The sequence below is a fragment of the Equus przewalskii genome, chromosome 1, assembly GCF_037783145.1.
Source record: "Equus przewalskii isolate Varuska chromosome 1, EquPr2, whole genome shotgun sequence".
Lineage (NCBI taxonomy): Eukaryota > Metazoa > Chordata > Mammalia > Perissodactyla > Equidae > Equus > Equus przewalskii.
In genome coordinates this window covers 82038396-82051605 of record NC_091831.1, presented here as the reverse complement: position 1 = coordinate 82051605, position 13210 = coordinate 82038396, and the positions used below count along the sequence as shown (strand labels likewise).

Below are 13210 nucleotides of genomic sequence, written 5' to 3'. Positions count from 1 at the left end.
TTTGCTTAGTTTCAGAATCACCTGGTATGTATTTTAGGCATGTTTCTGGAACGGTTGATTGAAAACAGGTGGGTGGTTGTGCTCTCAGCTCTTTTGCATCTCTCCTTGCCAGCCCTTCTCCCACCAGCCACATTGTGCCTTCAGGGGCTTCAGGGAGGGAGGGCAACAGTGGCCCCCAGCCTTAGGAGGGCTTGGCTGGCCGTTGCCACATGCCTGGAATGAACTTGGTCATTTTCCAGTTGGATTACCAAGGGCAATGCCTGGTTCCCACAGTGAGTCTTGATAAACGCCTAGCTGCTATTCGGATGCTGGCGCACATGAGCTTCTCATCTCTGAGGGAGGTGCGTGGTCCATCCTGAAGGTTTTCAACTGGCCCAAGATGCTTGACTTGGGCTACAGGTTTTCATAACTTCAACCTCCAGCTCTTGGTGACTGATGTGGCCCCTCTGGAGGCCATCCAGGAAACCAGAGCTTTTGGGTACCAGAGTTTTGCCTACAATTCCAGTGGCAATGGCTGCTTCTGTAACTGAATTCTGAGGAGGATCTGTGGGCCCAAATCCCAACTGGAGAATACTTGCAAAGCCCTGGATGAACTTGGAACCCATAATCCATCTGTGTGTCCCCCTGGTACAAGACTAGACCATTCTGAAGGCAGCATGGGGCATAGTCAGACATCCGTGGGGAGCCAGGCTCTGCAGGGCTGTAGGGGCTTCTGATATAAAGCCAGCCGGAACCCTTGGGTGAGTGTCTAGATGGCTCCACCATGTTAGACACAGGCAGGCTCTGCTGAGATGTGAGGGGGACCAGGTGGAAAAACAGAAAGGCTATATCCGAAGTCAGGAGTGGGCGGCCAGTTGAGAATGTCCATGTGAACAAACACACATCCTTAGACTTAAGTTATCGGTACCCTTCCACAAAGGGTTGAAAACAGCTTCAAAATTAAATATACAATACAATGATCCTTTAAAAGTTACCTTAAAACTCCTTTAAAGGAGAAAAAAAAATAGATATGGTCAGGTGCCTAGAGTGATTGAGTTACTCAAATTGTCCTGAAACTAAGAAAAACAAAACAGTTGTGCTGGCTTACATCATTTTCCAGGGACAGATAAGAAGAAACAGAGGGTTTCTGTGACCTTTTTTTATTTTTCTGGAACATTCTTTCTCTTGGTGCTGAATATCAAATTTGTCCTTGTCTAAAGAGTAGTGGGTCCCAAGGAAGGCAATTTCTCTTTTTATAAAAGATGAAAAGAGACCACTACAGAGTGTAATAATTTTCTGTATTGATTCTCTGAAAAAGTAGGGCCCTGACATCTGGACTTATTTCTGGACAGACATTTCTCTGGGATGCTAGCCTGACCTGGCTCAGTTAGCTTGCTTCCCAGTGGTCTCAGTTCATGTTGAGCCCAGAGCTGAGAAAACTCAGAGATGTGCAATTCTAGGATGCCTGTCTGGCTCTTGCTTGCTCAAGTCTCTGTTGCACACAGGTCTGGGATGCTCACTTGCCGTGTCACCAAGGCAAGAGTGTCCCTGGGCCAGACGAAGCTGTTGAGCGTAAGGCAGTGCTTGTGTTTGGGGCCTGCTTGCATCTGGGTGTTTGTAATTTCTTAAATGTTCTATTGTACAGCTTCCTTAAATATAATGTGTAGGGTGAAACTCATTTCTTGGTGAGAAGTTGAGTGTCAGAGTTTCCTTTATAGTTTATCTTTGAATGATAATGAAGGACAGAGAACTTAGAAAACCAACCATAAGAAGCTATAAATTCCCCAAAGATGATCTTCCGGGATGATCAGTCACACCCGCAGAGGCAGCACTGATGGCCACATGGGGGCTAAAATTCAAGTACCCCTCCTCCCCACCACTTCTGCTCCTTCAGCCCTGCCCATCAGAGGTCAGCACTGTTGATCGGCTGGCAGGCTAAGAATCTGTAATGTACATGATCACTTTCATAAAGAGAACTTCAGCTCCACCACTGGGGAGAGAACCCTGCTCCTTGGGCTTCTCGGTAAAGCACAAGGGAGGGCAATTGGAGAGACTCAGACCCCCAAGTTTAGAGCAGAATTGCTAGAACCAGAGGTGAACTAAACAACCTGGTGGGGTAATGAGCGTCCCAGCGTTTAGAAGCTTTTCACATTCTTGGCTCAATGGGCACAGGCAACAGAGCTCGGTGACCTTCAGTAGGTGGTGCTCAGACCTTCCATATTACTCTTTGTCCTTCTTGCTCATGTCTCCTCTTGGCTCCATCCTTAGCCATGACCTTAGACCCATTTCTAGGCAGAAGCCTGACTTAAGCCCCACTCTCTGCACCAAGCCTGGTGTCCTTCCAGTAACACCCAGTCGTGTTGCTTCCATGAGGGTAGGGGCAGGGGTGTGAAAACTCAGAACTGTGAAGAGAGCAACTTGCTGGTTCCAGGTCCCCCACCCTACTTGCTATTTGTGCCCAGCCATCACCAGAGCCCCTGGAACATGGATAGAGAATCCATGCATTGTCTTTTCATTATTTCAGCATCTTTCTTAGGAATCTTCAAGGACAAAGTCAACGGATAACTTTAGATTGGTCCACTGAACTGAGGTTGTGGTCCTCTTTCTCGTGAAATGCCTTAACTCTGGGATGGTTGAGGAACGTTAAGGTTGTCATCAATTAGCACTTGGCAGATGTACAAGGATCTGTTTATTGCTGCATCTAGGCTGCAAGATGGTTTTTAATTTTTTTTATTTGAAAATAACTATGGGTTCACAGGAAGTTGCAAAAATAATACACGTAATTTCCCACAATGGTTACATCTTATGTAACTATAGTAAATTTCAAAACCAGGAAATCGACATTGGTACAATATGTGTGCATAGTTCTGAGTCATTTTATCATACGTGTAAACTCATGTAACCACCACCACTATCAACATACATGATGATTTTTATCACTACAAAGACATCTGTTGTGCTACCAGTTTATGGTCATGCCCGCACTCTGCCACCCCCATCAGGCTTAAAGTCTGGTACCCACTCATCCGTTTTCCATCTCTATTTTTTCATTTAGAGATTGTCCTATAAATGGAATCATAGAGTATGTGATCTTTGGAGATTGGCCTTTTTTACTCATAATAATCCCATTGAGATCCATCCACGTTGTTGGCTGTATCATTGGTATCATCCTTTTCATCTCTGAGTAGTATTCCATGATATGGCTATGCCAGAGTTTTTTTAACCATTTGTCTATTGAGGAAATTTGGCTGTTCCTAGTTTGAGCCTTTTACAAATAAAGAAGACTGTTTACATTTAATGTAATTATTAAAATGATAACAGATAAATCTGCCATATTATTTTTTGTTTCCTATTCTTTTCCCTGTCGTTCATTTCTCTTTTTTCTTTTTCCTGCCTATCTGTGCATTACTGAAAGACTTGTTAAAATTCTACTTAGATTTGTCTATAGCATTTTTGAGTATATTTCTTTATATGAATTTTTTGTATAAGTTTTAGTTGCTGGAGGTGTTGCATTATATATAATTGATCACAGGCGACTGGTGTTGAGGTTTTAACAGTTCAAGTGAAATGTAGAAACCCTAAGTCTTTAAGTCTTAAAGTCTTCTTCTAAATCTTGGCCTATAATTCTTATCTATCATTTTATTAAATATTTCCTTTCAATACCTTAAGAAAACCATACCAAATATTTCCCAAAGTCATTTTCACACGCAGATGTCCTAAAGCAAAGAGAGACAAAGTGAACGTAAGACACGAGTCAGTGGCTTGGCCAGCACCAGAGAGCCTGGCTTCCAGAACGTTCCCCTGCCGCGCTCTCTCTTCTCCCGCAGAGCTGTTTGTTCTTGTTGGCTGACTAGTCTTCAGGTTTCGGCCATAAGCTACTCTAGGGAGATGCTGAGCATACCCTGCGGATGGAGACACAAGGCTGAGGCAGTTACTCCAGGTCATGGGGGCAAAACACAGCAAGGGCAGAGGTCAGACGGGGGTCACCTAGGTCATGCCCGGCTTTCGGAGGAGGTGGTGACTGGGTTAGCGTGAATAGGGTTTTCATTCTATGAGGAAAGAGAAATCCCATGGTCTTCCTATCAAGTGTTTTGAGACCTAATACAATTTCCAGGAAATAAAAGTGACTGGTATTTTAGAGCATGAAGGAATGTCAACATCAAACCTTTTCCCTGACAGAAAAAGAATTAAAATGTAGAAGGCGACTCCCGATGATCTCTATCGCCAGGCTTTGCTTCATCCGCCTGCCAGGGTTTCCTGGCTGACAAGGCGTCTAACGTGAACATTTCCTGCAGCAAGTCAAAGCCCCCGCCCGTTTAGTTCTCAATCCTGGTGAAGTTCAGTGCCCTTACGACCCCTTCCTGAGACATGGCCAGAAGCATGAAAGCGTAACAAACACCGGGGTGGAGAATGGTACATCAGTGTTACCTTGCATGCCCACCACTCAGTCGGCAGTGAATCCAGGAGAGGTGGCTGGAGAAGGACTTTGAGGACCAAGTGCAGTGGGAGAAGTGGGCTGTGATGGAGCAGGAGACGGAGTAGAGGGGCAAACCCACGGCCTTCCAAGGGGCACGGGGAGATCTTTTATCTTAACTCCTGTTCTTTGCTCATCTTTTTTTATGACTAAGAAGGGAACACTCATTCTAAAGAAAAAGTGTCTCAAGGGGGAGGAATGGAAATGGGCGGGACCCAAAATAACAAGCCACCCCTCCCAGTTTGGATCATGTGCCCCTGCGTGGATTCTGTCCTTCCTGGGTCAGAGATGAAGCAGCTAAAGTAGCAGGATGGCTGCCTTAGGGAATTGTTCAAGGCCCAACAGCCTAGTGGTGGCTCCTGAGCCTAAGACACAACATCTCATCAGGCACTTCACACATGCAACCACTCTGTTCATCTTCCAAAGGGCTTCTAATAAATTACTTCAGACATTAAATGCAGAGAAAAATGTAAAGATGATACTCAGTGCTGGCAAGGGTGCAGTGAAGCGGGTTCATTTGATGGCAGATATATAAGTATGTGTAAACTTTTTACAACTACTTGATAGTATGCATCAAAAATTATTTTAAAAACCACACCCTTTAACACAATATTTGCAATGATGAAGCTATACCAAGGAAATAGTGCAAAATATGTTAAAAATCTTAATCATGCAAGCATTCATCACAGAACTATTTCTATTAGTGAAAAACCAGAAACAACTTAAATGCCTAACAGTGGCTTATAGTTATGTATATCCATGTTTAACTATTTCGCAGATATTTTAAATTATGGTTATTAAGACTGCGTAACAGCATGGGTTTCAAAGCAGGATAAAAATGACGTGACTGCTATAATTTTAACTACATATAAAAATAGACACAGAAAAATAACCAGTAAAGAAACCTGTCAGTATTGTAGCTGGCTTACGTGGTGGAACTGTGGATAGTTTAAGCTGTTATATTTAAAACTGTGTTGTGGCTTTGTTACTTTTATGATGGAAAACATTTAGTAAAGGGGAAAGCTGAAAAAGGGATTTTGAATCTCGATCCTCAGAGATTTTGGAAATATGGTAAAGTTGTCACAGCTAAGCATTGCAAGGGAAGATAAGCAGTGAGGAAGGAAGAAAGGAACTCTGCTGTCTGCTGTGGTTAAAATGTGAACAATAAGCTGGTCCCACTGAACAAAGGGACATCCCTTAGGGCTTTCCATTGACCTCTCTGGAACTTGCCACCAACACGGGAAAGTCTTGATTTTTCGAAAAAAAAAAAAAGCTTTCCTAAGGATTTCTTTCTTTTAGGCCATGTGAAGGTGCAAGTGAGTGGTACAGAGAAAGCTCTCAGCTACTGTGAGGAGTGACTCTGCCCTTGTCACTTCTGCCAAAAGATCTAGTGTGACCAGGGACACTGCCCAAGGTGGTACTGAGCACTGACTTCTCTGGAGTACCTACTCTGTGTGCCACCTGCTTTCGATACACAGCGACCTTTGGGATTGGAGCCAATGTCACTGCCCCTTTACAGATGAGGGAACCAAAGCGAAATGAGATACCCAAGAGATGGCAAGCAAGAAGCAGAGCTTCCCTGGACTTAGATCTTCCAACTCCAGAATCTTTGGCTCTTCTTTATACCAGGCCAGCCCTGCACATCATCCAGCCCTGATCTCGTAACGTCCTCAGACAGTGACGTTCTGCCCTGTCTTCTTTCAACTGATCTTTCCTAAAGGTTGCATAGGGCGAGCCAAGCTTCCCCTCACTGGACATAGTCCCTGCTCCTAGCACCATGCTTAATACCGTATTTATTTATTGACTGCATCAACCCATACCTGCACCCATTCTTCCTCTTTCGGACTCCCACAAGGGTCCGAAAAAGCGTTGGACATAATAAGATGGACGTGCAACCTCATTCATTTACAGCCAGTCATAGGCTCCAAGTTTAGTCTAGAAAGCCCCCAGAGCAAATGATGCAAGCGCAGATGAGAAAAAGATGGTACTGCTTTGAGCCCAAGATGTCACCTGCCAATACTCAATGATAATATCTGTCCAGCTCTGTGGCCCAGGTTTATCCCCTTCCCAAACTGAGTGTCTGTCTGCCCTCCTACCAACCCATGCTCTGAGATTCCTGACCTTTGAAGCCCTGACCCAAAGCCTTCCCACAGGACAAGCCCACATTCGGGAGCTGATGGTTGGTTCTGAAATGTATGTGCTCATGAGACTAAGAGTGTGCTGGCAGTATCAGGTGCCCGAGCCACCAGCTGTAAGCAGGAGAGTTCTGGGGCAGAAGAGAGATGGATGGCCCTTTTCTGACTCATCGTGCCTGTATGTGTGGGTGTGCACATGCAGAGAAGAGAGAAACGTGCGGAATGGCAAAGAACGAAAAGCCCGTCAGTCAACAAAATCACAAGGCAAGGAAGTTGGCAGAGGTGTTTTATGGGCTAGGCTGGAGGAGCTATTGCAGTCATGGGGGAGTCCCTCAGTTTCCTGGGGAGGCCACCCACTGCCATCTTCCTTCCCTCCCTTTTCCCTTCCTGCCCCAGGATCAGGGTCCCAGGTCACCTCCACTCCTCCTGGGACTCCTTGGCCATGGAGTTGGGCGCGATCAAACTGGAAAAGATGGCCTTTCTGGGTGTCGCTGTGGCCATGTTCTTTATTTTGTTCAGCTTGTCCCGGGCCAGCTGGCATTTTCTCAGGCAAGGCCCACACAGATCCTTCTCATCCACTAGATGTAAGTTGTCCAGCCTTTTGATGGAATCTACGAACGTATCCGACTCTTCTGGTTTGGGAAAGGGGTTTCGCTTCGTGTTCAGCTTTTTCAGCTTCGGGAGCTTGACGATGCTGTGGGGAATGCTGTTCAGCAGGTTGTCGTGGAGGCCCACCTCATGGAGCTCCTTCAGAGCGCCCAGCGTGGTGGGCACGCTGTCCAGGTGGTTCAAGCCGAAATTCACAGTGCGGATGTTCTTGAGCTGGTTGAGCTCCACTGGCAGCCCGTTGGTGGTCAGCCTGTTGTTGCTGACATTGAGGTAGAGCAGAGTAGTCATCTGGCCAATGGACTCGGGGAGCTTGTCAATGTAGTTGCTGTGCAGGTCCAGCCATCGTAGATTCTGGAACTTGGAGATGGAGTCAGGGATCTTCCGAATCAAATTCCGGCTGAGGTCGAGCTCGTCCACATCATTCAGTCGCAGAATACACTTGGGAAAGTTGGTAAGTCCCATCTTGCTCAAGTCAAGGCGTTTTCTCCCATCAAATGTGACTTTGATACAATTCTTGGCCACCTTGAGGGTGATCTTCTTGCCCTTGGGGACTTTCCCGCCCTTGGCCATGTTGTTTTAGTGAGGGAGTATGTCTGAAGTATGTTGTTCTGATCGGGAGGTGATTAGTTTGAGGAAAAAGTCACATGAAACTGCTAGAAGATATACTCTGATGGGAAGAAAAAAATATCTAGTTAGGAGGTGCTATAAGTGTACTGGATTCCCCCCGAATCACAGTGTTTTGCTCCTTAATAGTTTAAAAGGAGAGAAAGAGGAGAGTGGAGAGAAGTTAGGGCATCAACAGAAGTAACCTAGGCAAAGACCTTCAGCAAACTCAACGCCCTCTTCAGATCTCAGTGTTCTGAGATGTAAAATGGGAGGCTCAGGGCTGGCCTGAAGGATGCTCGATGCCCCTCCGGCTGTGCCATTCCCTAACTTAGGAATCTCCCCATGGTCCTGGACTTTCACATATTCCTTCCTCCCCTTGCCCGGGGCCACGTGTGCATGTGTGTTCTTGGAAATTACCACTTGCCAGACCCTCACATAAATCTAGGGTTTCCTTTGAGTTATCCCACCAATTCCCGGGGTGGGTCTGCTGAGTTCTCAGAAGCAGCATAGTCTGGGTATAAGGGAGTAAGGTGGGAGTTAAGACGGACTTAAGCATTACATCTTTCTTGACCTTCTGAGCGCAGAGGAACCAGTCAGGCCTTGGCTACTATACCTGCAGGGTAACAGGAGCAGCACAGAAAAGTCTTTTGCTCAGCCCACGAGTAAGAGGATGTGCCTATACCATGCCCATGAGCATGGAGGGGGCCAGGGTTGAGCCTGGCAGAACATAAAAGAGAATGCTGCCTTTTCCCACCTCCCGCCCCCCTCCCTTCCTCCTCTTACATCCTTCACACTGAAATTCACCCGTAGACCCCTCCGCGTGGATGGGCGTGTGATAGTTATGACTGCACTGTACGGAGAAGCAGGAGGTACAGCGTGAGGGGTAGATTCTGGCCTCAGGATGCTTGGTGTAGAAATCCAGCTCTGCCACTAACTACTCTCTCAAATTATCAGTGCCTCAGTCTCCTCATTTGTGAAAACAGTCCCCTTACAGGGCTCTTAGGCATTGTAAATGATCTAAACCATAAAGTGCTTACAACAGGCCCTAGCACACAGTATAAGCTTGATTAATGTTAACTGTTAAATATGATTGTCAGGAGCTTTGGGTATATTGATTTGAATCCTCAACAACCCAGCAAGAGCCATAGAATTATCCCCATTGTAAAGGGAGGAGGACTGGGGCTGGGGAGTGAGGCAGGTCTGCCGCTCGAAGACGATGCAGACTGTTCTGTCCTGGCCTAGAGGCTCTTTTCTTTTCTAAATCTTTGTGTCTCTTGCTTGCTGATTTTCTATTTCGGACCAAGCTCCCACGGCAGACAGAAGTGTGCTGTCAGGAGGCAAATGCTTGTGTTGCCTCCATGTCCCCCCAGGGGTGGGCGGGAGGGGTGCCCTGGCGTTTCTGTACTTCATCATTCAGGCCCTTTATCAGGAACGAAGTTCATACGACACATGAAGCGCCAGCACTCAGCTGTGTGAGCCCATTATCACGTTCTCCTCATACAATAATCCTCAGTGTCAAGGGGACGTGGGTAAAAATTGCCTTCCGCTTACTATAATTGCTTACGATGAATCCCACTACAGTCATGGGCCATATAACGATGTTTCAGTCAACGACAGACTGCATGTATGACGGGGGTCCCGTAAGATGAGTACCATACAGCCTAGGTGTGTAGTAGGCTATACCATGTAGGTTTGTATAAATGCACTCTGTGATGTTCACACAACCACGAAATCACGTAACGCATTTCTCAGAATGTGTCCCCACCCTTAAGCGATCCATGACTGTATTGCCACTCCCAGGTGAAGGTCACAGGGTCGCACTCTGGCAAGTGCTGCTGCGTCAGACCCTCTTGGGATGGATGGAGGTCTCTATGGTGAGGCATTGAGAGTGCTCTCAGCTCCCAGCAGCATTGCGTTCTTTTGAGCAGGACTTGTAAGCTGAACCTGTTCTTTAAAACAATGGACCAACCACATTCATGCATAGTTGGCTGGTCACCAAAGGCGGGCCTGTGTTCACCAGAACTGAAGTTTCTATATGATGCAGCTCTGAGGAACCAGATGGGATAAAGCAGCTTAAAAATGACAGCTGGGGTTCCAGTCACAGTTGGGATGGAGTAAGTGCCCTCCGTCCCATCTCGCTCATTGAATGCAACTGAAGACTCTAGACAGTGTGCGCCAGCTGCTCTCTCAGTTCTCTGAAGAGAAACAGACAGACTGGAGATGGAACTCAAAAGTAAGACCAGCTTTGCACTGGGGATGATAGAATGATTTCCAAGAAAAGCTTTTCTCCCTGGCCAAGGAACAGGCAAGGGGGCCTTTTCGGGTCAGCGAGAGTGAAGCAGATCTGTTTTTTCTTGGTTTGTTTTTTCCCTTCTCTCCCGCCTCAGCCCCGGGCACTCCTGTATCGCTGGAGTCAGCCAGGCCAGGCAGGCACTGAAAACTGAGGGAGGAAAACAGTTGTCACTGACAAACTGTGGTCCCAAGAACATGGAGGTTGTTTTTTTTCTCTCTGTCCTACTGCTACTTGGCCCTGGAGGCAGAAACAGTGGCAGAAAGTATACAGCAGATTTAGAAACAAAATCCTGGATTTCTAGTCAGCAGACCACGGTTGGGGGTGGGGGGGGCGGGGTTGCATCTCCTGGGGAGGCACAAAGTATTGGAAAGATTGCAAAGAGGTGGGAGTTTAATAAAGTTGTATATGAACTTCTGCATGTGCCCTGAGCTGGACGAAACCCTGAACAGAGTCTTTAGTACCCTGAACCCAGGCTTTGAGACTTGAGCTAAGAGCGAGACCACTGTGCAGGTTCCAGACTCGTGCCTGAGGGGTAACATGAGGGACTGATTCAAAAGGCACTGGCAGTTCTTTGAAAACTGAAAGGACATTATAACCACAGTCTGTAGTATCTACAGAAGGTTTGCCAGAACTTGTAGCCTGTGGTTGCCTGCTAAAACATATATAGATCCATGTTGATATCGATATATGGATATATCCTAGAAGAAGGACGGGAAAAAAGAGTTGTGGTGCAGAAAATTTGAGGGAAAATGGATAAAAAACTTCCAAAAGTTGGTGAAAGACATAAAAATTACAGCTGCAGGAAGCTCAGTGAACTTCAAATAGGATAAACTCAAAGAAATCCACACTTTGACACATAATCAAACTGATCAAAATTAAGAAAAATATTTAAAAGCTGCAGAGAAAAATGACACATAACCTACAGGGGAACAGCAATACGAAAGACCACATGTTTCTTGTTAGAAACCGTGGAAGCGTAAGGTACTGGAAAAATCTTTTTTAAAGTGCTGAAAGAAAAGAATTATCAACCAAACAGTGGATAAAGGCATCCTTTATGAACAAAGGCAAAATAAAGACAGTCTCAGATGAATGAAAAATAAAAGGATTTGCCGCTAGCTGAGCCGTTGTGAAATAAATGCTAAAGGAAGTTCTTCAGATGAAAGGAAAACAATGCAGTGGTCCCCCCTTAGCCACTGGGGTATGTTCTAAGACCCCCAATGGCTGCCTGAAATGGCAGAAGGTACCGAATCCTATATATACTATGTTTTTTCCTATGCATACATACCTGTGATAAAGTTTAAAAAATTAGGCATAGTGAGAGATTAACAACAATAACTAATATCAAAATAGAACAGTTATAGCAATATACTGTAGTAAAAGTTGCCATAGATCTTAGCAAACTCGGCATCCAATTTTTTTTCATATTATGTCGAGAACTTTCACCTTTTCACTTAAAGGAAGCGCCTTACGGCTTCTCTTTGGTGTGTCCCAATTGCAAGCATCGCTTTGGGGTCGTTGTTAAGTAAAACGAGGGTTACTAGAAGACAAGCACTGTGCCACCATGACAGTGATCTGACAACTGAGATGGCTGCTAAGTACTACCGGGCGGGTAGCATAAACCATGCAGATACACCAGACAAAGGGGTGATTCAGGTCCCAGGCAGGACTGAGCAGGACCGCGTGAGGTTTCATCGTAGTACCTAGAATGGTGCGCAATTTAAAACTTAGGAATTGTTTATTTGTAGAATTATCCATTTGATATTTTTGGACCGTAGTTGACTGCAGATAACTGAAACCTCAGAAAGAAAAGTCACGGAGAACGGGGGACTACTGTACTAGAGAGAAACGTGGACTTTGGGAATATGTGGTAAATACAGTAGACTATTTTTCTCCTTTTAAGACCTTTAAAATATGTGTGGTGGTTGAAAGTAAAAATTATGACACTGTCTGATGGGGTTTTCAGTGTATGTACATGGAATACATATGACGACTACAACATAATGGGGGATGTTAATGGGACCTATATGGTACAGGTAAGGTTTCGCAATGCTTTTGAAGTGGTAAAATGTTAATTTTAAGTAGGTGTGGAAAATTATGTATACTTTGATCTCCAGAGCAATCACCAAAACAATATTTAAAGAGACACAGTAAAAAACTAAATATATAAATTAAAATGAAACAGTAAAAATAATTCAGATGATCTAAAAGAAAGCAAGGAAAGGGAAATGAGACAATCAAAAAACTATTAAAACAGTAGACCTAAATTCAATCATATCAATTTGACTCACATTAAATGAAAATGACTTAAACAAACCAATTAAAAGCATAATTATCAGAATGGAAAATAAAAGAAAAAGACCCAATTATATGCTATCTATAAGAAATCTACTTTAAATAAAAGTTAAACTAAAAGAATGGAAAAAGACCTACTATGCAAAAACTAAAGGGAAACTGGAGTGACTTTATTGATATCAGGCAAAGTATATTTCAGAGCATGAAAATTTACCTGAGATTAGAAAGAACACTACATAATGATAAAAGGGACACTGTACCAAAAGATACAAAAATCCTAAATGGGGATGTGCTTAACAACAGAGCTTTGATATAAATGAAGCAAAAACTGATAAAATGGAAAAAAGAAATGGACAAATCTATAATTAGAGTTGGAGACATCAACACTTCTCTGTTAAAAATCAGTAAAACAAGTAGAGAGGAGATCAACAAAGAACAGGGTTTCTCAACCTTGGCTCTCTTGACATTTGGGGCTGGTTAATCCTCGGTTGTTGGCAGGGGTGGGGCAGTGATGGGGGAAGGACTGTCCTGTGCATTGCAGGATGTTTAGCACCAGAAGACCAGAAGATTCTACCCGCTAAATGCCAGTAGCGCTCTACTAGTTGTAACAACCAATAATGTTTCTAAGCATTGCCAGCTGTCCACTGGGGGCAAAATTGCCCTCAGATGAGACCTACTGGTGTAGAAGAACTGAACATTACCATCAGCCAACTGGATCTAATTGATGTGTATAAACCCCTGTATCCGGTAAGAGAATACACATTCTTTTCAAGTGCACGTGCGACATTCACAAATACAGACTGTATTTTTGGACATGAAACA

The 13210-nt window shown here is 44.7% G+C and overlaps 2 protein-coding genes across 15 annotated transcripts in view; one reads left to right on the top strand and one right to left on the bottom strand.

The window, feature by feature from the left end:
* The window catches only part of WDFY4 (WDFY family member 4), a 301239-nt gene that overhangs the window by 223622 nt on the left and 64407 nt on the right, over nucleotides 1–13210 (top strand). The gene's annotated exons all lie outside the window — the stretch shown is intronic.
* Nucleotides 2694–13210, bottom strand: part of LRRC18 (leucine rich repeat containing 18) — a 29950-nt gene continuing 19433 nt past the window's right edge. For 3 of the 8 annotated variants that reach the window (XM_070615460.1, XM_070615444.1, XM_070615439.1), the window contains 2 exons: nucleotides 7004–7864; nucleotides 2694–3881 (listed from right to left, as the gene is read on the bottom strand). In XM_070615460.1, the coding sequence (XP_070471561.1) occupies nucleotides 3860–3881; nucleotides 7004–7767 (786 nt within the window). In that variant the 5' untranslated portion in view covers nucleotides 7768–7864 and the 3' untranslated portion in view covers nucleotides 2694–3859. Of the gene's footprint in view, nucleotides 3882–6863; nucleotides 7865–13210 lie in introns of those variants that run through there. The other 5 variants (XM_070615474.1, XM_070615484.1, XM_070615488.1 and 2 more) reach the window with 2 other exon arrangements.